Raw genomic sequence first — 26,620 nt, forward strand, 5'->3', positions numbered from 1 at the left:
TGCTTGTAGAATACAAAATAGTTTGATATGTATCTTCACGAAAGTTAATTTATAAGACGAATGAAAGAGTCAAGTAAATGCAGTGTATTCTTTTTTATTAAATATGTAAAGTAAAAGTAATCATATTATTTGAAAAAAAAAGTGACATAATAAATAATTAGGTAATTAGATTGATAATTAAAATGTAACGATTTTATTATTATTATCCAAATATTAAATTAAAATTCCGTAATTAAAGTGATATAATTATTATTTAATTATTTAGACGACTGCACAAATATCTTGCATTAAAAACGTATTAAATTCGACAATAATGATTCTTTTTGCATTATATCGGCAAACGTAACATTTTTGCAAATGATAAATTCTGGTCACGAATTTAACGGTGAACTTTTATTTTTCACTACGGAATTGGTAGTTTTCTGACGTCGTCCGTCGTTCTTTGCCTGCCAAGAATCACACAGTTCGTGACTGACAGACAAGGTAACTTTTTTCCCTGAGAGTTTTCGCGGGTCAATAGTTACAACGTCACAACATGCATGTTGAAACAAAGAATCGAAAGCGGAAACCGCCTACCGCATTCAACTGTCACGATTGTTGCATTTCGTCGTCTTTTATACTTCGAGTCACCGACTTGGCACGTATGTCGTTCCAATAAGACAATTCTGGAATGTGTGTCACTAGAAGTACTTCAATTTATCTCTTTCACATTAAAGACCTTATTATATCGTTATTTCATTCTATTTCTTATTATATTATCTCATCTACTTGGCCTTCTCCATTCATGCGGTCTGGCACGAGATTACAGAGAGAATAGTAAAATATTTCTGTGGAAACTTTAAATTGACAGACATAAATGGTCTCGAATGTAAGTGATTTGACGATGTGTGCTTTGCTTGATTTTTTGACTTCGCGATTGCCTCTCACGATCAAACTTCTTCAGAGAGATAAAATTTACCGTTATATTTACATTTAAGCGTCGCGACACAACTGTATATTTATTCTTGGCATACGTTTGAAAACTAAAATTGCCTCAAGGTATTAATAGCGAGACGGTGATACGGTAGGACTATGAATATCTCAAGGTGTTCAACGTGACAGACGGCTCGTGTTGGCGCAAATCGCTTGAACGACGCTTGGAAACCGATTTGGAAGTGTCATAACGAAAGATCGATCGACTTCGATCAGGGAATTTGCTGGAGTTGCGCCATTATATTGTGACACTTCGATAGTTCGCGAGGCATTTCGATCACTTTGTCCGTGTACTTTATTCAAATTTCTGTGAGACATTACTTCTGAAAGCATGAGAATCTTCTATCTTCGCATAGCTTAAAATCTCCTTTTGTTAATACATATTGTGTGATTTTGAAGTAAAGCTTAAAGACATATTTTTTAAATATTTTCTTTATATATATAGTTTTTAAAAAATATTTTCTTTAATACTTTCTTTTTTTGGATAATTTTTAATTAAAAAAATATTTGACGTGAGAATATATATAATAGAAAAGATCTGCATGTGTAAAGTAAAGAATGTTATATGAATATAAGCATTGTATGACATATAAACGCTTGTAGGATCGCTGAAAAACGAGAAAGTAAATTCAAAAGACTTGCATGCTCGCTTTCCGGATTACGATATATTCAGAATTACGAGTACAACATCGATTAGATTGCAGCTTGCGTGTGTAACCTTGCATGAAAACCTGGCATCATCCTGTGACTTACTGTATCTGATGGAATGGCTAACATTTTTAGGCAATGCAATAGATATACTACTTTGAGTAAAAGCTGTCTTGTATCGTAATTTTGAAATACTGAAAAGCTGCTTTAATTAATTACTTCGTGAAAAAGCAATAATGGATCGAATCCATTACTTGATTGCGTTTTTTAGACGAATTTAACAATCACCATTTGTATGCGAAATAGAGTTGGGTTATTAAGTTTCGATAGCTAATGCCTTTTTAATTTTGAAATTAAAAAGAAATAGAAGAGACTCTTACATACTTAATTTCCGCTTATTACGCTTTAGAAATCATTTTGGCACCGACAACGAAATTCAAGCATTATATTTCCTAATTAACTTATTCTGAGTATTTTTATCGTTGCAATGCTTTATAATAATTCATGTTTACATTAGTTAATTATAAAACCACCTGTGACATATTTGGCACTCTGTCCAATCCGTTTTTATGTATATTCATTGGAAAGATATATAGATCTATAAATAACTTCTAAATGAATCCGTTTTTTAGGAAATTTAATTTTATCAAATCTTTTAGTCTCACGGAAGGATGTACCATTTTTCATGTATACATGAATGTTATCGGTTTGTTGAATCGATGTCGAGAGAGATCATTGCTCCAAATAACAACAAAAAAGCGATGGTTCTTTATCAAATATACATTTACTTTCCGTAAATGTAAATCAAAAACATATGTAAAAAATGTACAGAACATATAGAATTAATTTTTATTTAAATAACGGAAATTTTATTACTCATTAAAATAAAAATTACATTTGTCATATTTTAGCGAAATAAATTTTTTTATCATCTGTTTTTATCTCTCTCTTTTTATTAAATTATTTTATAATAGAAAGAATTAATACATACATAAATCAGTTAAAACAAATAATAACATAACTATTACAGATAGTAAATGATACGAAGAAATAGTGCTTAGAAGTTATAGAATGGAAATTCTATAGTACCATCAGTCTGTTAAATCCAACGGTTATATATATAAAATAGCCTATCATATTTCATATCACCTCGCACGATCTGATTTGTGATCGATTACAAATATATCATTTCATTTTTATCTATGTGAGAGCATTAGATTAAAAAAACATTGGCGCGTTTTTTAGCCTAATGCAGATTTTAATTTAATTTCTCTGTTGCGACCTTCAGACAAATTTGTCACGGTTAATACGCAATATCGCGCCTTCCATTATATTCTATTTTCGTGTCAAGCCTAAAGCCACTAATTTATTGGCTCTTGTATAAGACAAGTCGGATAAATTCCTTTGTTCACTATAAATTTAACTGTCAAATTATTTTCTGATCTATAAAAGTTAAGTTTAAAATTTTTTCGTAGCTAGTTAAATAATAATATTAATTTTACTTCTTTTTGATTTGCTAAAAAATATAATTTTGAGAAATTGTTTAAATATTTTGATAATACCTTATACAATATGTTAAATCGACTAAATGTAACATCTTGACATATACTGCAGTATTGCGAAGCGTTATTTCGAATGCGACTTTACTGCAGCGATAATGTTGCATAAATACATAAACATCATTCTCCAGGTCTTGGGGAATATATAGAAAATTTATGCGTATAGGAGAGTATCTTAGTGTACCTTGCGAATCTCGCTGGTTTTTACTATAGATCTTGATCTTAAATGCATGCACCTCAAATTTGGTTAATGGATATATAAAATGTAAGTTGAAGCGGGAAATACTGTTAACTACTTTATGATTACAGTGCATTATTTAGGAAAGAATGGTTATTATATTGCGCATTTTAAATGTTTAATTTACAAGTAATTTAAATGATTGATTGTATATATTGTTCATATATGAATTGTTGTTATATGAAAGTTCTCATTGTTCTTGCTTAAATTTGCGAACAGAATGTGAATATTATGCAAGCTGCGATAAGTTCCGCAGGCTTCACGTATCCCTTGGCAGTCATTACTTGCTTCACTGAATTACTATTTAGATAACAGCTATCCGCCTATTTAATATCATGATCATTAATACTACATAGTATTTAGATGTAAACAAAGAATCTGATTAATTGAGAGATGTACAGATTTATTATTAAGTTTGATATATTTTAAAAAATCTTTAATACAACATTATCTGATGTTTTCATAAAAAAGGAATATTGTAAGATATGTAAATTAATATTACAGAATAATATTTGTGACACGATTGTATGTGAGGTAATATTAGTCATTATAATGTCATTATAAATTCGTGAATACTAATTAGATTGTACTTATTGCATCTAACTGTTTTTCATTCACGGACGACATGTGTCAACAAAACAAGATGAGATTCACTTGCAAAATTCACGTGTCTACATGTCGAGGGTAAACATATCACACCTGGCGATGTACGATAATTTATTCGCACAAAAAGCTCTAGGGATCACAGGGCATTATTTAGCGAGGCAATTATGCTTGTCCCCCGAACTTCATTTTATGGCAGAGCCGTCAACACATTTCGAGTTTTATGATATCCGGTACCGCAATTTCGTAACACAATTTGGAAATACACATTAATCCGGCACAGTTTCGAGGTTTTGAAGGAATTAAAACTTTAATGCAGAAGTGGGAAATGATGTAACGTTAGAACTTTAGTTCCAATTAGCAATCTGCCATATTAACACTGAGTATGAGTATTTATTATGCATTTTAGATAAGTTGTGTACAGAAATAAAAGTACTAATAATGATTATATAACACGTTATATAATAGAACAATTAAAATTATTGACATTGTCATAATGTTATATAATAAAATTGAAACCTGGATTCTAACAGAGTTCTGAGTTTTTTATCCTTATATAATGATATCAAATTAAATACTTATTAAAAATTTTTTATTTACGCGTACATCAGTAATAATTTTTTTTCTAAAAAAATTACGATATCTGTACAGTTACAACATATATTTTATAAAAATTAAGTTAAATTTAAATATTTTATCTATTTTATTTCAAACTAATTAGGCGCATTAAATTCTATTTCTTTAATAATTATTTCTAAAAATAATGTAGATATAGAGTTGTAACAAAGATTAAGAGTTTATCGCTTGTGTCATTTCCTGTTACAGTTCAGTACAACAACCAACGCCGCAACAGAAAGTGTAATTAATCTAAGAGAATGTGGCACTCTGGTTAACGCTTTCCATTCTACGAAATGCTATAAATCTTATCGTGCAAAAAATACGTATGAAATGCAAGAGTGCGATTTTAATAGGAATTACCAGTACAATCGTGTGACAAAAAATACTAACGTTCAACCGACATTTCAGAACATATACAAAACGTTGGAAATTGTAGAGTATTGGCTATATAACGCTGTCCCTTATAAAATATGAACATTCAATTTCCCAATTCTAAACACTTATTGTTGCAAATAGAATACATAAATTTAAATATGTGATATTGTTTTAATGAATTTCTTTTTACATCTATGTATGTATATTGTATATGTATATAGTTTTAGTATGTAAACAAAAAGCATTATAAAACATTGTTTTAAAAATCAAAATGTCCTACAAAATGCACTGTTAATCTAAGATTTATAAATATAACAATATGGATATAAAATACATATTAAAATTTATTTTTATATCCGCTTAATATTAATCATGTTTATTTTTATAGCCTTTTAATATTAATAATATTTACATTAAGATTACAGATATTACAAATATAGAAGTGCGTATTCAATAATAAATTAATTATTGAATTATAAACATTAAAGGTTCAATGTGGCTGATAAAGCTTTTTCAACTGTTCCATGTACGAATAATTAATTCTTTTTTACGTAAACTTGACTGATTATAAACTTAACGATTTATAACAAAATCATTTTTCATTTTATCGTTTATCATTTATCTCTCATTGAGCATTTGCTATTTAGTCTTATCTAATGCAATTACATCTATTCGATGTTTTATAGATGATCGCTCTTATAGGTATATTTTGATAGATGTTGAACAACGTAAAAAATTGATTAATATTGATTAATATTATTGTTTTATATATTTTTATTGAAACTAAACACGTTTTTTATTCTATTGATACGCGACGTTAAGTTTGCTTTGTAACTTTATCCAATTATGTCGCGCTGTGTATCGGAGTCTCACAGGAACTAACATCGAAGATCGATCACGAGCACCTGCCAATCGTTATTAATTACACCATGTAATCAAATAGGTTATTATATCCACTCAATTATAAAAAGCATTATATATAAGCTCTGTATATAGAAAAACAATAAGAATAAAAAGATAAAAATTTTACAGTATTTTTATACATATGATAACAAAATATCTCTAATATTATTTGAGGAGGTTTCTCAAAAGTTCTGAAATTGAATATAGAATTGTTTACAAAACTTATTTAATATCGAATACTATATATATTATTATGTCCATTTATACAGAGTATAAACATTTATACTGATATTGGAGAATGAAAGAGAAAGATGAAAAAATCAAAGATTAAGCGATATCAATCACAGGATGTACTTACCAGTGTCGTATAATGGACACGGCATGTAGCTGTAACGTTGTTCGGGATAAACAACGGATTTATTCCTCTGTCCGCTGGTCATCGTAGCGAATTTGGTCACGTATTGCAGAAGTTTGTCATAGAAAAGCAGGAAGGTCGTGCGGATTATAGTTGACGAAAGTTGTAGGCACACTGGTGTTTAAGGTGCCTCTAAGGAGTTCCTTATCGTCGTCGATACGTAGCAGGATGATTAGGCAGAGGTAGTCACGAATAACTGCATCCTGTGACGACTGTCTACGGCGCGCTGCATCAGCCAATTGAGCCACACCAGCGAATTAACTAATTATCACTGGGCACCGTCCCCGGTGCCAATTAGTAATACCGCCTTTCTGCTTAAAGTTGAGTGAACACGTCGTCGCTTAATTAGCGCTGAAATAATTGGCTGTTGTCGCTTGTGGCTCTTCTTTTCTTGTTGGTTCTTATTTGCGTTCCGCTGCTTTCTGTCACCACTTAGACGTTTTACCGTACTCGTCTTGCATGAGGAATGCACAGATGATTTGTGTCAAGTGACTGCGTTCGCTCTTTGATTAATTAAGATTAATTAAGATTATATAATAATTGTAAATTTGAACTTTTTTAGAGAAACTAGACAATTTTGCAAATTCAGATTAAACAAAAATATGATCTACATAATAAATTCAACATTGATGAATAAAGCTTAATTACAAGCATCTCTATTTCTTAATTACAAAATTAGTTATATTATAATATAATAGTATAATTATATTATCCAATTTACGTTTGAACGAAAGAATCCAATGCACGTATCTAATTTATCTTTCTAACAAAATTCGAGAAAAAATTAATTCAACTGTTATTATTTTTTATTAGAAATTTGTTTATTTTATGATTTGCTTTTTTGAATAATTTTTATACTTATGCTATGAAAACCATTAATTACAACAATTTACGCGTGTGTATTTTCTTAAAATATTTTATAACATATAGTTGTTTAAGAACACTTAATGAATTACTAAATAACTCATTCGTTTAGTCAATAGAAACTGATAAGCACAGACATTATTATACTTTTTTCCGCGTGAAAAATGTAAATACAGATTGGCTACAAGATAAACCGATGTCTGAAAACTATAAAAGTAATTACGTAAAATTGATAGTTTGATTCGAGGGATAGTCTACATACTTAACTCGATAGGTTTCTAATACAAGAGATCTATGTCGATATGTTAAGAACTTTATCGTACACCCATCTCATACAGAAGCATTTTGATTTATTTTTTACAAAATAAGATATTTCATTATCTATTACTGATCTGCAATCATATCTATCGAACTTATTTATTGAGCAATTAATGAATAAATTTATTAGATTTTATCAGTATAGATAAACATGAATGTGAATAGTAATTTTGCTAGTGATTGTTATAAATATCTTTTGACAGAAGCTATGACCAGCCTTTTGTACTGATGAATGAAATGTCATTAACCCACTGTAGCCAATTTATAAGCACGTTTGTGTTTTATACGTTTGTACGAAAGTTTTATGTACCGTTACGTTTTGTGCATACAACACACATTTCACATGCCAATACTGATATTATAATTGATATTAATGTAGTCACATCCATCTCAATTACTTGATTTTCCTGTTGGCACGATGAGCAATTTAATCGTAATTTACAGGATATTAGTATAAATGCGGCACATATTTCTTCAATAAAAAAAGAATCAGAATCTGATATAATTTTTATCATGATTAATAATCTAAAAGATAATTTATGATCTTTAATTTAGAAGATTAATTTACAGGAATCTTGATTTCATTGAAAAATGTAGTTATACAGATATCCGCTTTTATATATTTTATGAATCGACATAATAACATCCTATATGCATCTTAAATTGTATAGCCGACGGATCTGCTTATTATTTCAAACAATGTACAGCACCTTATTATTTTTTCTCTCTCGCTTTCTGGCATTATTGTGAAATTCGTACCAGGTGAGTTCACTTTCGTAATCTAGTTAAATCAGAGAAATTTCATTCAGTTTTAAAGGTAGTTTTAAAATTTCTACGATCTTCTCTTGCTTCTCTATTTTGCTTAACTATAGTTAGCTAAAACAATTCGCGCATTCCTTTGTTTTTCTGTATCGCACATTTATCTCTATTGTTTCTCAGATCTTTCCAAATGTTCATAAATTTTTCAAGAAACAATTATCACGTCGGAAAACAAGAATAAGTCTTGAGAAAGTTATATGTTTAGCAAAAAAATTTTTTTTCAAACTCTTATAATTATTGTTTACTATTAGATATGAGAGGAACAACGATAATACAATCTCTTAAGTTAAATAAAGTTTCGTTATTTTTAATTTCCATATGTGTCAAAATTAATTCATTTCTGTAATTAGTTTCAAAGTAAACATTGTCCGTTTTAACATAAGCATTTAGTAAATAATAAACTAAATTTGAGTAAAATTTAATACATTTTCTTAAATTAAAATTGAAATTGTTCAACTCTATTGTTTTAGTCAAATTAATGACATATTGAGTAGAAGTAGTGACAACTTATAGAAATAATTAAAAATAACTTAAATTGACATTATGAATTTAACAGTGTTGAGTTTCTTAAACGACCGATATCTCGAGAAAAAGGATTCCGCATTGACTTCTCTATACCTGGACAGAATTATTTATCCATATCCCTTAGTTTCTTCAAAATACCTTAGAATTCTTTAAACCTGCTTAGGTTTGTTTAAAGAATTCTAAAGAGATAACTACAAGGAGACTTTCCTAGAGCGGATAAATTCTCGTACATGATATGTACGATGAATGCCGCGAGAGCATTTCTCTCTTACTGGCATTTAATCTATAAATGTACCACGTGGATTCGGCCGTTCGATTCGAGGATTCCCTTCCGGATCAGCATGAACTTCTTCATCGACCGCTCTACCACGAATATGTTTTCTATATTTTCGACCGTAAATCGCAACCGGCGTGATCAACGTGCACGCGTGATCAACGTGCGTGTCAGTACGTACAGATAGCCGCGCACCGAACCGTTCTGTACACGCTCCGACGCTGTACTGGACCGAATGAGGTGAAATGCACAAAGAGAAGAGATAGAGAGTGTTGTATATATATATATGTATGGAGCGCACGAGACGGAGAGACCTAGGTGCGAAAGCAACGAAAACGGATGTAAAGGGTGAAAAGGGGTGCGAGGGAGGAACGCGGAACGTCGAAAGAGGAACAAAGACCCGAACAAAAAGAGAGGGTAGTTAATCGAAAGTAGAAGGAGAGAGAGAGAGAGATAGAGCGAGGGTGAGGGAATGGGAATGGGTGATGGGGGATGCTGTGGTTGCGGGGCGGAAAATCGCTCTGTCTCGCTCTAGCCTCGCCGCAGCGATGCGTCGCGGCGCGCATCATACCCCTTTCGGAGCTCCAAGCGACTAACCAACCACCTCGCCGTCTGGTCCTCTACCCTCTTCTCCGCAGCCGCGAGAGAGTTCCTACACCAACCACCTCCTATTCTATGTCGCAATGTATCCGCAGTCGGAAGCCGAAAGCCCGGTGGTTTCGGGCCGGCAAACGACGCCGCATGATCACAACTCTTTTTGTCACAACACTTTATTATTGTCGCCATTAAATGAAATTTCTTCAACATATTCTTTAAACTTTAATGGGTTAGTACAATTAGTCGAAATGGCCCAATCTTGAGAATAGCTTGAACTGTCGTATTTAATTTAATGGTTAATATATATATTAATTCAACGGGAAATATAAAATTTATCTTATTTTCCAAAATTTATAATTAATGCAATGTAATTAAAAAGGCATATAACCACGAACGCCTGATATAGATGGCTTAAGAATATTGTATTTGATATAGTACAATAAATATTTATTGTACTATATCAAATATAATATTCTTAAGCCATCTATATCAGGCGTTCGTGATCGTTCGTTATTGCGTTCGTGGTTATATGCCTTTTTAATTACATTGTTTTATATTCGTACCACGTTTCTAACCTATATTGTTTATAATTAATGATTGTACTAACTATAAGAATTTGTTGAGGACTGAAGCGCAATTTATGATTTTGATGGTAATAGCTTTCGGTGTTAAAATTACATATAGAGGGAAGTTATTATTATACCGTTAGGTTATGATACCATGGCATCAGTAATGGTAAGTAATGGTACGTATCACTTTATGTTACTTGAAAAATGTTATTTTGAAATTTAAGTGTAAAATTTTTCAAACAAGAAAGAATTTATGGCTAAAAAAGTTTATACGTATTCGATACATTAAATACCAGAGGGAAAAATACAATGTTGCCAATTCAATTTGATTTGAAGCGCCGCCAAATAGTTTTTAAGCTATTTTGTCACTTGTTATTGCGAAAAAGGAAATAATGTAGAAAACAGTACCGACGAATTGAAAAATATACATAAATAGGAAATAATGTAAACAGACAGATCCTTGCTTATGTTATTGGTTTCTTATTCTGTCGAAATAAGAAAGAGTCTTGGCAGGATAATATACAATTCTATACATATTTCTAGATAGGAAAAATTTATCATTAAAAGTAATAATGAATTAAGCTACATAAATATGGCATATTATATCTTACTGTTCAAATAAATATTAAATTTAATTTGCTATAATAATTTATTCGAGAATTAATTCTACATATAAAAAATACAATACTTAAAATAAATTTATTATATAGAAAATATTAAGTATTTCAATATAACAATAGATCGGTCGGCATTGTGATGTTTGTTTTTGCGGCGCTATGTACAAACCGCACAATTATATCGCAAATCGACGCTCGAGCAGGTGGCATGAACAGTTCCGTGTGGCGCGTTATTATCTTTTTAATCGAAATCATCATGAACGGTTTGCAAATCGTACGTTTAATTGCTCGATAATTAAAAACTTGAATATAATGAATATAATGAAGAAGCGATAACTGACTGAAAAAAAATGTTTTGTTCAATTTATGTATTACGGAAGTGTAGAAATCCGCATGAAAAGAACGATGTTGCTGAAATATCTAAAAATCTAACTAGATATAGACCTGAAAATAATTTTGTTGGACCATTAAAATAATTACGTAGGAATCTCAAGCATCATGAACAATAGTACAAAAAATTTTGACTTTCTAGCAATTAGTTTGAGCGTTTTACATAATTATTTCAATGGTCCAACAAAATTATTTTTAGATCTGTATCTAGCTAAATTTTTAGTAAAACCGTTTTTTCTGTCTGGATTAAAGGAATTAAGAAATTTATAAATCGCTTTTCTTTTTGTGATATATTTCGAGAAAAAAAGTAATTTAAAATACTATAAAAGTTGAATATCTTTCTTGTGAAACATTTAATTATCTAATAATATTTAATCTGATCAGAAAATTTCATATGCATGTAAGAATTGTCTTTTGAAACATTAGTTATTTTATGCGCAACATTAATTTAGATTTTGTTTGTGTGTTACACAGAATCATCTTTAATTGCTATGTGACTAATTAACTCCGCTGATGTATAGTAGTTCGATGAGTAATTAATTAATTTTTTTACTGGATTAATGTATTTGTAGTAATTTCAATGAATCTAAATATCATGTATCTATAAATGAGTTGGCGTTATTGTGAGTAAAAAATCATGAAACATGTATAAGGATAGTTTATTTCATATATTTGAAAATTCCACGGTGCGCCAAATATTCGCTAAATTTTAAAAAAACTAAACTTTCTCAATTTTTTTATTGTGGATCCTTATATTTTGTATTTTGTTATATCTCGACACACATAAAACAAATTAAGTATATAAGAAAAGTAAATAGCATAATAAACCACATATATATAAAACAGAGGGCTGCTGATTAAAATGGGAGAAGGTGGTAGAGGGCTTTTTATATAGGTTGATTTTTTTTATTGCATGAAAACAATAATTTTGCCTTAAATCTAAAGTTAAAAGTATAGTTTGATTTTATCAAAGAAACTTTAAATCCAGTTTAACTAATCGAGTATTTAGCTAATCGATATACGATATTTAAAAAAATGAAACAACTTGGAGAAAGAAAAACTTGCTTTTATTTTTCAGACAAAGAAATAAAATTATAACAAAGCATGCGATTAATCTCAAAAATACTGCATTTTTGCGTTATAATAAAGTAGGAAATCCGGTAATTATTCCATTGTTTTTATTGAAACGTTCTTTGGATTGAAAATTCCTTGAATATTATAGTCATGTATTCAAGAATGTAAAATTAAGAGAGAATGTAGAAGTCCAACAAATTGGAAAAAATTTTCAAACGTATGTCATTTGTTATATATATAATTTTACTAACAAAAAAGATGTAGAATTTCTTATTTAAATTCGTCTCCCGAAATTTCTTCTCTTTTGAGGTAGTTTATTCAGATTGGAAAACAAAAGTGTGAAATATTGCCGTAATTTTACGGAGATACTTCACGTGGTCGAAGTCGGCTTTTAGAATACGCACGAGGTGGAAAGTGAACTCCTCTTAATGAAAGAAATAATTTATGTTCTTTCTTAGAAAAATCTTTTCGGTATATTTTGCATCCTAGCTCACGAAACTTACTTAAAATACCTCTAGTATATTTGAACATAAGGAGATATTGCGCGAGGTATAAAACTATAATGAAGCAGGAACGTTCCAACATTTTTAAATTTTTACATAATTTATATAATATACATAATTTACATTTTTTTAAAGTAAAATGTCAATAAAATTAAGTATAAAAATTAAAAGAGAAACAAATTCTTTTGTCGATTAAAGATCGACCGAAAAAGATTCGGCATGCGGTTTTTGCACAATTGGATATTTATATAATTCACATCAAAATAAGTACTAAGATCCACTTTGATCGAAAACAGAATTTCTTTTACTTAATTAAATTGATTCTCATCGGTTTAATTTCGTATTATTATAACTGTTATTAGAAAGAAAGTTGAAAATTTAGCGTCTCTTGTCGCTGCTCATAATTGAAACTTTTTTCTACAAGAAGAAAATAAGATTGGAGGCAAGTTAAAATGGGAAGGTCATAGTGAGAACAGAACACCACTAGCTTAAACGAACGGCAATAGTTTATGCTTCGACATTGTCGTGTGAAGAAAAAGGAAAGAAACGCCCCGTCGATATTGATGAAGATGCTACAGTCGGTGACCTCGTATAGTAGGAAGCAACGAAACCGTAGATACTACGAGTGGCAATTCACTTTTATGGTTGTTCACACGGCAGTATCCATCTAGATTTCTACTACCAATCTATTGAAACCACACGGTAAATTGTTAAAGGTGATAATCGAAGAAAAAAATGTAAAAAGTATAGACAATAACAAGAGATTGTCACATTGAAAATACTAAAAGACTCTATTTACGCATTTTGTGGTCAAAACGTTCTATCCCACAATAAACAACTTTATCTTTACAAATATAAAGATAATGTTGTTTATACGTGATATGTAATTTATCAAAAAAGAGCAGAAGCTAACAAATACAAGTTCTGCTTGCATTCTCGTACTTATCCGACATTGTATCGCTTTCGATATTGAATTTTCATTAGTTTTCGTATCTTGTCTTGCACGGCAGCCAGCTGTCTTTTGGAAATATTGTGACTAAAATACGCCAGCCAGCGTCTCGGCAAACAATAGTTCTACCACGTGCCTTATTTGGCATTCGATTTTCTGTAGTAAATAGTGCGACACGCCGGTGCACTTTGCACACATCGTACCGTGAGAAAAACAATATTACATTTCTGTACCACTTTGCTGTATCATGTCATGTATCTGGCGCACATGATGCGTCACTTTGTTCGCGGTAAATATGTTTGTTCTCGCAGAATATCATATTACGAATAGGACTAGTGTGCGGCCACGCCGCGGCGCGATAATTCATGATTTTGCGGTCGGCGTGATTCACATCCTCCCAGGAGAAAGAACTCCGTGACTTTGATGCATTGGCGAAAGCCTATCACCAAAGCATATAGGGCACTATCACTGAGTCAGTCTCGTATTCGCTTTGAATCGCCTTAAATACCAATTTACAGATTTAAACGTTAAACTATTATCATTTAAGTAACAAAGTAACAATTGTCTTAATATTTTTGTCAAAAAATTGATTTTAAATTTTATAAAAGAGGCTATATATATTTTTTAATATCATGAAAAATCAGTGCAATTCTATTATAATAAATATAATTGCGCTCTCCATTTTAGTATTCTTGCAAGAATAAAATAGGACAGAGATAAAAAAAGAAATTAATGCAATTTTTGTATTGATAAGTATATTTCTCTTAATGTATTTTAACCTATAGATTTATTGTACATATCTATTTCTACCAACGGCGTCGTTTCCTCGGCGTCAATCGAATTGTTTTTTGCGCAATTCATTTCTGAAAATCTGTGCGCATAATTTTATGAAAATACTATATAACATGTTTGTATATATAGTATGTATTAACAATTAGGAACACTAGGAACGGATTTCACTTTTGAGCAATTTTCTTAAGTCTAACGAATAAAACATCATTATTGTCTTTAATAATTTCGGCGCCTGATTGGAATCAACTAGCTTTAAAACTGGCTAAATGCTTTATAATCTCGCATTATACGTATAATTTTAAAAGGCACGAAAAGTCTTTATGAAATTATCTATAAAAAATGTAGGTATTTTTTAATGTAATAAAATGTTTGAAAAAATATCTGTACAAAAAAATGTTGAAAATTTATCATCGCAAAATAAACTATTAAGCTCTGTGAATTAAAATAATTCTCGATTAATTACAAATATCACAGTGAAAGATTTAATCAGTTTTAAAACCGGACAATAGTCTTACAAATTAACAACGTTATGTCGGAAATGATACGCGTGAGATTATGTATATATGCTTATGCATATAAAAGTACAAATATCTCTCGATGCACGCGGACATAACTCAAATTGTACACATAACGCAAGATACATGCTCTGTTCGCTTAATATAACTCTTACTCATGGAATATACAGTGGTGAATGATACAAATGCTTACTTTAAAATCTTGTAAAGATCTAAAATATGTGATGCATATATGGCAGTTCAGTTTCGTAATATATATATAATATCGTATAACAACACAGAAATAATATATGCAACATTATTCTAATTAAAATATCAACGTTATGTTTAATTCTGGTGTCTTCCATAAGACATTTCTTATTACAAAGTACGAACGATCACAATTGGTTCGTAATGAATTTAATTTAGACCATCGTATTTGCCTCGTGGCTGTGTCGTTATTAAATGAAAAGAATATTTGATCGGGGCAACGATCTTTCGCTGTTTACATCTTGCGTTTAAATGCTAATTTAAGTTCAATCAAACTGATTGTGACATCGCAATAATTTCTAATGATAGAATTAATAATCATCTGTGCAATAACTGTTAAATATTTGTCTCATGATCATTATTTGCCGGTATCTGTTTACTCTTTTATTACAGAAAATATATTTAAAAATAATAAAATAATTTTTTTAAATTTAACTTTTTTCCCAGAGGTCACCTCGGTGAGAGTTGGCTTTTCTGAAATACTCAAGCCATTCGAAATCGAGAAACGTAACCAGTATACCTTATTCATATTCCTGAGTCAGATAGCCTAGAAACATAGATAAGGAAAAACACGATTATATCTTAAAATATGTATCGGTAAATATTCATATATGATGCAATTTTTTAATTTAAAAATATGAATGTAATTATATAATGCACATTATAGCTTGTAGAATTACAAATAAAAATAGATGTTTTTACTATCGTGTTTAAATAATATTTACTATTAGTTTTATCATTAATAAATTTTTGCGGTGTAATTTAGTAATTTTATATATATCGTCATCTTCGACTAGTATTTAGTACAGAATTAACAAATTAACGTTTTAAAACGAAATTTTTATGCATTATGCAATTTATACATTATTTAATACAATTTCTATATTATTTAGCGTTAATCGAAGACGCAGATGAACGTTGGATCTGGATACTATTTCATGAAACGCGATCTTTTATTGCACGTATTTACAACCCACAGTCCCGCGTCTTTATTAAATATTATATATTATGAAATATATATGTATATATATTTAATAATATATGTTGAATAAATCAATAAGATATTTATTAGCTGAATAGAAGTAGTCGGATAAATTACCTTCTTTATTTTGAGAAACACAAAAGAAGTCTGAATAGAATTATCTAAAATTCAACTATACTCGTATTTTCTTCCAAACTTTTATTAGGAGGAAAAATTTACGAAATGCCAAAAAAATTGAAATTCAACGAAATGCAAAAATTACTAATGAATTTATTGTTACGAGACGATAGATTATGAATAAAAATATTAAGTCACTTCGGAATAGATACCCTGTTAAAGAAAACAGTCAGGTCTTTGACAGGCAGATCACGCAAGTATTAGGAAAACATTTTTCTCTCGCGTTATGCATCTCTTATTAGATGAGAATATTTTTCAAGCGCACAATCGAATTTTACTTTTAAAGCTATCTTGAACGCGAGCAAACGTGATCTATCGCACGCACGAAATCGATCATTTCCCATTTATGGCGTGAAGGCGTGCGATATAATTATATTCTCGGTTCTAGCGCTCGTTATAAATTATTATACATTAATATGTACAACGCATATGTAGCGCGAACGAGCTCGTGCATGCGAAGTATGAAGAACGAGGCACAGTTTTGCGCCTTCAATCAGGATGCAGAGGGTTCTATCGCGGTTGGTTTCTTCTCGTCGCGCCTCTCCCACATGTTGATCCTCTTTAGCGGATAACAGATAACAGCTGACATAAGAATCAAGCTGCCAGACAGGTAGAACGAGGCGTCATAGCTCCCAGTTGCATCCATAAATGCACCTATTTAAATATTATTCAGTGAATTGACGTTCAACTTCTTTAATGTATGAACCATTAGCAAGATTTATCTACGTAAAAAATGAATAATTTTAACGAACAGCATAAACATTTCCTAGAATCAAAAGCGCCTTGCTTTAAAAGCGATCGGCATTCCGATCTGCTTTTTGCAATGTCATATATTTCGTGATCGATATCATTGTAATTACCTGCGAGAGGCGCGCCCACAGTCGCTGCCACACCTTGGAATAGAAGAAGCAGCCCAAAAGCATTTGTTAGTTTCTCTAAGCCCAACAGATCCACAACGAGGATCGATCTGAGGGAAGCAAAGACGGCTGCGAAAAAATATCTGATACATTTTACAGATCCAACAAATACAATTAAAATTAGCTTATAAATTTTAAATGAAAATATTGCGTATAAATAAGACAAAATGGTAAAATACATCTATAAGATTTTTACGTATAAGATGTATATTATCCTTTTGTTTTTATTCAGTTAAAACAATTGAAAATTTCACGTATTCTGCTTACATATACTGATGCCAAAGCTGGCTGCGTAAAAGAATTGATATCCCTCGGTTAAAGAAAGGCCAGAAAGTATAGTTACTAAACCACCGACGCTAATAAATATATTGTTCACGACTAGAGCATTAACTCCGGGCAAACTGCTTGCTAAGCCGCAAACGATACGACCGATGGTATTACCGATACCGATTACCGAAACAAGGAACATCGCCGTAGAAGCGTCAATATTGGCCTTTATTGCTCGATCTGTAAAGAAGATACATGAAATAATTTTTTCCTCAAGTCTTAAGTATAAGAAATGTTGCACAAAAATGGGTATTACGAAAATACAATAAACATTAATTATATATAAACGGGATATATATTTTAACATCTTATATTGTAAATCCAAAACAAATAGTTAATGGCAATAAATAAATAGTTTTAATAATGTGACGATTAAAAATTTAACAGTAAAATAATTAAAATATTTTAACTTTATTAAATATAGAAATTAAATTATTTTGTTTATAATAACTATTTTACTTTCTGAATCGTAATTGTTATATTATCGGAAAAATGTTATGGACGATTCTACTTCTGAAAAATTCCCTTGAAAAGTCGTTTATTTTTTAAACGTGATAAAAAATTGTAAAGAATAAGTATTAATTATTTGATATACCTGTCACATATAAAAAGGGTGTATAAAAGCCCATCATGGTGAGCCCACCAGAGATCGCTAATATTAAAAAGGACGGACTTTTTAGGAGGCTCAAATCGAGCATTGTAGTCAAAATTCGTCGCACACTTTCCGGACACAGGTAGAAACTTCCGCTTTCTTCCTCTGCCACATCCTTTGCCGTTGGCAATCGCGTCACTGACATGTGATAACCGACTGACGATTGCTGGAAAATCACATCGTTTCTTTATATTTTAAGTAAAACGGTTTCTTTAAATGTGATCTCAGAAATTCTACGACATCGGTTTAATTTTAGTTTACTTATTATTTTACGTTTTTGTAGACGTATAACTAAAAGAAATATCGATTAATCATTTAAATCGCTCTGATTTTATTCTTTGCACAAAAAAGAATTATAAAATTTTTGTATGCATTAGTATTATACACATATATATGTGAGAGAATATATTTTATGTTCTCTCGTAGAAGCACAAATAGAAGAAAGCAAAATATCGGTTAACCATTAAATCACTCTGATTTTATACTCTTTATACAAAAAAAATTATAAAATTTTTGTATATATTAGTATCATGTGACATATATATGAAAGAACATATTTTATGTTCTTTCACAGAAATATAAATAAAAGGAAGTAAAATATCGGTTAACCATTTAAATTGCTCGTATTTTATTCTTTGCACAATTATAAAATTTTTGTACACTTTAGTATTATATATCTTATATACATAATGAGAAAATTTAAAAGTACATTACGGGAATATATTCGCGATAATAAAACTTACCTGAGACCTATAATGAGGAAGTCTATTCAAAGAGCCGCCGTAGAAGATATCGTCTCTGTAGAATGGTCTCTGTGGATCTTTCGAGTTACGTTTGCCTATTCGAAGAGATTTTTGGCTGCATTCTGAATTCGTTCGGAGACGACTTATCGTATGTCGACGAATCTAAATCGGAGAAAATAAAATTTTTTTATTTTCTGAAGAATAATCTATTTTCTATTGTTTTTCGCATTTGACATCACATATTAGACTTTTTTTCATAGATTGTTAAACAGAGATGTTTACGAAAATAATTAATTCACAAGTATTTGTAAGATTTTCCAGGTCATAGAATTGGCACTCGTAGCTTCGGAAATACTAAATTTTCGTTTCTCTCTCTTGGCAAAAGTTAACATATATTTTTCTTCTACATCCATATATTTCAGATGTACCTACTTTACTTTGAAATGCAAAAGACAAAAACGAAATTCGCGAGAACTCGAACTAATTGAAAGTTTCGGTCATCGATCAAGTTCGACATAATTATTTAATTTTGCAATTTTTTTTTACTGCAATCAACCGACCGATTAGTTTTGTATCATAAAATTGAATCGCGCAAGATATGACAAATAACTCTCTACTTTATATTTAATTAAAATTATTCGTATATCTCAAACGGATTATAATAGATATCATCATCCTTGATATCCTTGAATTTCTATCATATTTTTTTTATTAATAGGAATCTTTTATATTTTTGTTCTTTATTTCTCTTAAAATTTCAGCACAAAATTCGATGACGAAAAATTTATCTCACGATCGATCTGTTTGTTCAAATTTTCCATTCTCCTAAGATATGTGCATTCTCCATATATATATATATGTTGATCTTACCGTCGGTACTTTCCCATTCAATCGTTCTAAGTCGCCACTGAGCAGATTATTCTCCTCAGCAATCTTCTCTTCGTTAGTCATAGCATCCAAATCGGGACCATCCGCAGGATATATTGGCGCGGATAACCGTTTCTCTGAAGTGCTTACATTTCTCTCCAAGATTTGAGTCTCCACATGCACCTTGTGCAACGAATGCAGGGATTTGGATGCGCTAAACAGGAAACATTCCATTGAGGAACTGACGCATTAAGAGAAAATTGCCAAGTATTAGTGCAAATAAGATCTTTCGTTTATTACTTTACTATGTTAGGGCTGCTGCCGAGGAGTTCTGCCGCCGTCGGGTATTCCGTATTATTATTCGTGCCGAAGAATCCGCTTCTGTTCGGCTGCACACAGTGCAACGAGGTCGTAGACACACCTTTTCCTATCAACGTAGTTTTCACCTCGAGCGCAGCGTTTTCCGGAGTGTTCTTTACCTTAATCCTCGTTGGTTTCAGAGGACGAAACATCGCGCCGAATATGGCACAATGTAATAACATACCTGAAAATCGCGTAAACCGTTTTTTTCCGTTAGATGTCAAAAGCTGATAAAATTATTATTATCTAAATCTTTATTTTACTCAACATTAATATATATATATATATAAATATATATTTATATATTTATATACACATACAGGTATATCACATTATAATCTATTAGTATATAAATTTCTATTTAATAACATATTTATTTATGACGCATAATATGCGAAATAGATTATTATCGTGAATACTATAATTGACTGTTTTCTACACATTTAATATTAGACTTCTGAAGGCTTTAACATAAACATATTTGACAGTTGATTACATACAAACGTCAGTTCATGAATCGCGAAATAAAATTGTACGGACGTAATAAGCATTTCGTATAGTTTCACAACTGACTACTCAATCAAACGGTATCTTTTAGACGTTAATTTTATCTTGCATGATCTGACTTTTCTCTTGGCGTAAGCGATATGCATACCTGAACCGTTTATGTTATTCATGCAAATCTATATTATCTAAGCAAATGTACGTGACGTACCATGATATTAAGGAAAAGGGCAGTCATGTTACTATCATTTTTCTTTGATGAGCAACACTGATAAAATCACAGAATCAGCAAATTTAATTGAAAGTTTAGTTAAGAAAAATTGGAGGAAAAAAAGAAGTAATTTTTTATTACTCTTTTTTATTGTGCCAATTGCATAATGTAGATATATAATAATAAAGCGTTTTTATTTTTATGATAGACTCAATGAATTTATTCAATTTTTCTGCGGGGGAAAAAAACCAATCGTTTATAATTGAATAATTTATATCATAATATTTTTATAAAAACAGAGGAATATTTCACATAGAAATATATATTAATTAAATTTTTAATTAAAATTGTAAGAATTGCTGTTCACATAATTTCGATGAATTCAAATTTTTTGTATCGATGTTATATGAATGGCAATATATACTTGTAATTTTAATTAAAATTTTAATTAAAATGTGCATTATTTACTTCTATAGCAAAAAATTAAATTTTAATTAAAATTATATTGCTTTCAGTCTCCAATTTAGCAGTCTTCTTTAAATACATGACTTCCTTTTTTTAAATAAATCAATATTCACCTGCTTGACACAGAAAAGCTCCTCTCCAACCAAAAGTTTTTAAGAGTATATTCGAAAGCGGTGCGAGCAAAAATGCACCGATACCGGAACCACATACTGCGATACCTGTGGCTAAGGCCCGCCATTTTTCAAAATAAAAACCGGTAGTTATCACGGCCGGCACGTATATTAGACCTGCCCCAATGCCACCTAAGGAAAAAAGTTTTTATCTTAAAAAAAAACTTACATAAATATAATATTGATTTGTTAAAAAATATATGAAGCAATCTTTATTAAGAAATCTTAGATACCTATTCAATTTTCTCTCTGAAACTTTTAGAATGAACGCTCACTCTGAAAAGTGAAATTTCATTCTTAAAGAGTGAAAATTGAACCACTCTTTTTTAAGACTTCCTCAATTTTTACTCTTTAGAGTGAGAATTCATTCCAAAGAATTTAGAAAATTTGTTTACAATGCAGATTCTAATCTTTAATATATAGTATTATTACTGTAATATATAATATTAACTTTAAATTATTTTGAAATCTATTTGAATTCGCATTCTTTTTATAATTCTTAAAATGATTAAAATGACATTTTTAATCAATGTTGATATTTAAATATCGGTGATAAATGCGGACCAATACTCCGCTTTTTGTATCCTTAATGTTAGTGTCGATATTGTTGTTGAGCAAATATCATACATAGTAAAAAAAATTGTGCGATAATATGATAATAACACTGCCGTTAAGAGTTATAAAACCGGAATACAAATCCTCGACAGGATTTTCCACAGGATTGGATAAAACAGTTGGCAATATCGCGTATGTAAGAGAAATTGACAAAAACAACTCTCGGCGGAGACGCCAAGTACCTCGACAAGACATATCCGAGACAGAGAAAAGAACTTACCGATGGCACCATAAGAAATGTAAAGGAATTCGATAGAAGTGCTGAAGTACGCGAGGACGAAGGCGGCGCAGCTTATCACACTTCCTAATATCGCCACCAGTCTAAAGCCGTATCGATTGGCGAGGGCGGATACGAAGGGACCTGAGAAAAGCGATAATTTAATTCACAAAGTTGTCGCTTCACCGATAACTTGAGAATTTTAACTTTTAAATATCTGATTGAATGAAAACGTGCAAATTTTCGTGCATCACTCCTTATACGCTTTTTATCGATATATGTGTGTGATCCTAGTTTCTTTTTTTTTTCCTTTATTCAAAAATATGTTAATTATTACGTATATTGACTGTTCGACTGTACGTAACTTAGCGCAAATGTCATTATTATAATGGCAAACAAGTTGCACAACAATATACATACAACAATATATGTTTGTATAACTGATTCTTTTAATGGGTATTATATAATGTTAATATAATAACGATGTTATGTAATATAAAATTATGTCGAATTTAGAACTGTATATTTAAAAAAATATCTTGCACGTTTTATGACATAATTAGAAATATAAATTCGAGATGTCATTAAAAAAAATTTATAAAATTATAAATAAAAAGCGTATAAATTGTAAATTTAAAATGCTTATGGAGATTTTCTACTTTGATTTATATTTTTATTTATATCTATTTTGATTAATTTTATGCATAATTTCAATTCTAATCTATCATTAGCTAATTTTTGTATTACATAATAGTAAAAAGAACTACATGCATAAAATGCAAACATAAACTACTGTGCATAAATAATTTCTAATTTGTTTCGAACGGAATGTATAGTTTCCACAACATTAAGGATAAATTGCAGCTTACGTCTCTTTATCACGGATAGTTAGCTCCAATTTTGCTACGTGTTTATATCGCTGAAACTGATTATAGATGTTCTGTACATGAAGGATTCGTGCTATATAATTTTCCCAAAGTGACATATACATTACTGTCGTGTATTTCCCTTCAAATCTTACTTTCGAATGATTACATACTACGCATATAATATAATTAAATATTTATGTTTAGCATTTACGAAATGTAATTGTTAATTATCGATGTCACCATCGTGAATATGAGATCGCGAATTTAAACGCATGAAATGTTGTTGAACGAGTTTGACGATAAATTGAACGCCAAATGGAAATGTTCCTGTATATTTATATTTCTTGCACTGCGAAGATCCTTGAGACTGGTCATATAAACGGTTGCTTATTGCAATGCTAACTTGGTGTGAACACAAGTGTACATCACACAATATATATACAACTTTATCGACTCGATATATATCAAGAAGATTCCACATACGAGCATATTATATCGTTATATTGTACAAACAAACTTATCAGTTACGTACATTCAGCAGAAATACAGCTATATTCCTTATCATATTTTCAGTGTCTTGTACAAAACGTGTTGCGTCAACATTGTGACATGATATGTCAAAGAAATGTAAATTCTAAAGATCATACAGTATTCCAATTTTAAAATATAGGACTTGTGAAAGAATTCAGAGATTAAAATACGACATATTGTGTATTTATATTTTTCGTAAACATGATAAATTATTCAAGAATTTACTTACTTATTAATTAGATACTACATTTTTATGCAATATAATATTCCAATGAAATGCAGTTTCTTTGATATGACATATTGTTATGCGATAGACATTCAATTACTGCTGGAATGAGAATGTATTAAAAATTTTGTTTGCCGTTATGTATGGAATGACTTTTAATAATTTTTTTTATACAGATTGATAGCTTTTGAATTTATAATTTTATGGTTAATCTTAAAATAATAAAAATTATTTTATGTATTTTTTTAAAGCAGTCACTCATTTATAACTTAAAAGTTTTCTTTGCCTCTGCACTATGAATTTATTTGGTAGGCACACCTCTCTCTCTCTCTCTCTCTCTCTCTCTCTCTCTCTCGAAGTTTTAAAAAGATATAAAAATGAAAATTTATTTAAAAATTCTCTAAGTTCATGAAACTTTTTATTTTGCAAAGAATCTTGTAAAAAGTTGTTATATTTTTTAAATATTAAATATATATATATACATCCGACTTTTTAATTATTATTAAGTAAAATTATTAAGTAAAATTATTTACTTAAAATATAAATTTCAAATATAAATGATTTTACTGTTAATACATAGATCTGCTATTAAATATTACGTACGTGTCATTACTAACCCGCCATAAGATAAAATCCGCTCTGTAACGAGTTAACGAATGCAACACTCGCTTTCGAAACAGAGAACGCATCTGCGATGTCGTTGAGAAATACGCCAAAACTGAAAATGATACCGTCGACGAAAAAGTTGCACATAAAGGAGGCTGCAACAATCACCCAGCCCCATCCTCCGTCAGGCGGTACAACCATTTCCACTTCGATGGTCTATTGACAAATGTTAACGAAACATTTATAATAATTAACAAAAAACATTTAATATCTTATGTAAGCTAATTAGTGTGTATTTATGTAAAATTATTAGGAACACTGTTCTTGCATTCTATCGCAATAACAAACCATTGCAATGTTTTCCTTTTTACTTTATTAAGTTTTCAATTAAGATCGGGTAATGTTGTATTATCCAATCTTAATTGAAAGTTTAATAAAGTAAGAAGGAAAACATTGCAATAATTTGTTATTGTGCTAGGATGCGCAAAAACAGTTGTTCCTCATAATTTTACATAAATATACAGTAATTAAAGAATTTTTATATTTTATATCAATGAAATATATATCTATTCTTTTGGAAAATATATATTAGTAAAAGGCAAGATTTTAAATTAATGAAACGTAAATAACTTTAAAAAATTATAATCTGTTTAATACAATATAATATTATCATAAAAATTAGCAGAATAATAAAAGCTTGAAAATTAAAATACATAATATTGCATATAAAAAAGCGCTTGAAAATGGCAACTTACCTGATAAATAATGAAAATTTGTTATGATTTTTTAAAGAGTACACAGTCAACTTGCTATGAGGGTCGGACTTATGCGGGCGAGCGCAATAATGAAAATTAGAGATCTATGACTTATAATTAGTATGGAAATTTTCAAACCATGTACGTTGATTTCGAACAAGAAAAAGCAAAAAGCATTAAAATTAGAAAATATGTAAACATAAATTATTTAAATATAATCGCGCACATAATTTTGATAAACGAATTTATCGATAAGATAGTAATTGTTAGTCATTCTTAAATATAAAATAATATTAATTTGTATATATTGTAAAAGCGTTTTGGAGATATGTATGACCAAACATAATGATGTACATATATAAGATTTAAAATGTAATAATTGCAATATCTGGTTTATGTGATTTATATTTTAAATATCGTCTATTTTAATATTATCTGTTGAATTAAATTATATTTAAAAATATTTTATATTTATAAATATTCAAAATTTATTTTTAAAATAAGTTTGAAATTATTAAATAAGATTTTATTAATTATTAATGTGATTAAAGTAAGATGCTAACTATTAATTAAAGTAAAATTTATTAATTATTTACTAATTATTATTAATAAAGTATGAAAAAGCTATTTGAAAAATTAATTATAAACAAACATTTAATTTCGAAAATTATTTATTAATTTGTGATTTTTTAAATATCATAATTTACACATTTTGGTTATTTGTATAAATTATTTACTTAATATTATTCCAGAATGATATGGTTAATGAGTTTGATTACAGCAGGTAAAATCATTTCTTAATAATTGGCTTGAGAAATAATTATACTTTTTGGTAATCATAATTGATACTGTATTTTATTTGCATGAAAATGTACATGACCATTTTGCGCAAGCAGCAGAGTTATACGTTCAAACTACATGTTAGAAACTTCGTATCTCGATTATCAATAAATTTTAAAGGTATAGAGATAATTATCGCGTGAGAGTTGTTTTCTCGCATGTGAGAAAACACGATACGATAGGTATTATATGTATATATG

The 26,620-nt window shown here is 29.8% G+C and overlaps 1 protein-coding gene and 1 pseudogene across 5 annotated transcripts in view; both read right to left on the reverse strand.

The window, feature by feature from the left end:
* Positions 1 to 6,756: 6,756 nt before the first annotated feature.
* Positions 6,757 to 9,938, reverse strand: LOC108768381 (uncharacterized; annotated as a pseudogene).
* Positions 9,939 to 16,653: 6,715 nt separating this feature from the next.
* The window catches only part of LOC108768399 (monocarboxylate transporter 3), a 32,318-nt gene continuing 22,351 nt past the window's right edge, over positions 16,654 to 26,620 (reverse strand). For 4 of the 5 annotated variants that reach the window (XM_018518809.1, XM_018518808.1, XM_018518811.1 and 1 more), the window contains 10 exons: positions 24,837 to 25,041; positions 22,597 to 22,737; positions 21,705 to 21,893; positions 20,352 to 20,595; positions 20,055 to 20,265; positions 19,185 to 19,346; positions 18,385 to 18,607; positions 17,730 to 17,969; positions 17,406 to 17,531; positions 17,039 to 17,199 (listed from right to left, as the gene is read on the reverse strand). In XM_018518809.1, the coding sequence (XP_018374311.1) occupies positions 17,039 to 17,199; positions 17,406 to 17,531; positions 17,730 to 17,969; positions 18,385 to 18,607; positions 19,185 to 19,346; positions 20,055 to 20,265; positions 20,352 to 20,595; positions 21,705 to 21,893; positions 22,597 to 22,737; positions 24,837 to 25,041 (1,902 nt within the window). Of the gene's footprint in view, positions 17,200 to 17,405; positions 17,532 to 17,729; positions 17,970 to 18,384; positions 18,608 to 19,184; positions 19,347 to 20,054; positions 20,266 to 20,351; positions 20,596 to 21,704; positions 21,894 to 22,596; positions 22,738 to 24,836; positions 25,042 to 26,620 lie in introns of all 5 variants that reach the window. The other variant, XM_018518807.1, reaches the window with a different exon arrangement.

Source organism: Trachymyrmex cornetzi, unplaced genomic scaffold (genome assembly GCF_001594075.2).
Source record: "Trachymyrmex cornetzi isolate Tcor2-1 unplaced genomic scaffold, Tcor1.1 scaffold793, whole genome shotgun sequence".
NCBI classification, from domain to species: domain Eukaryota; kingdom Metazoa; phylum Arthropoda; class Insecta; order Hymenoptera; family Formicidae; genus Trachymyrmex; species Trachymyrmex cornetzi.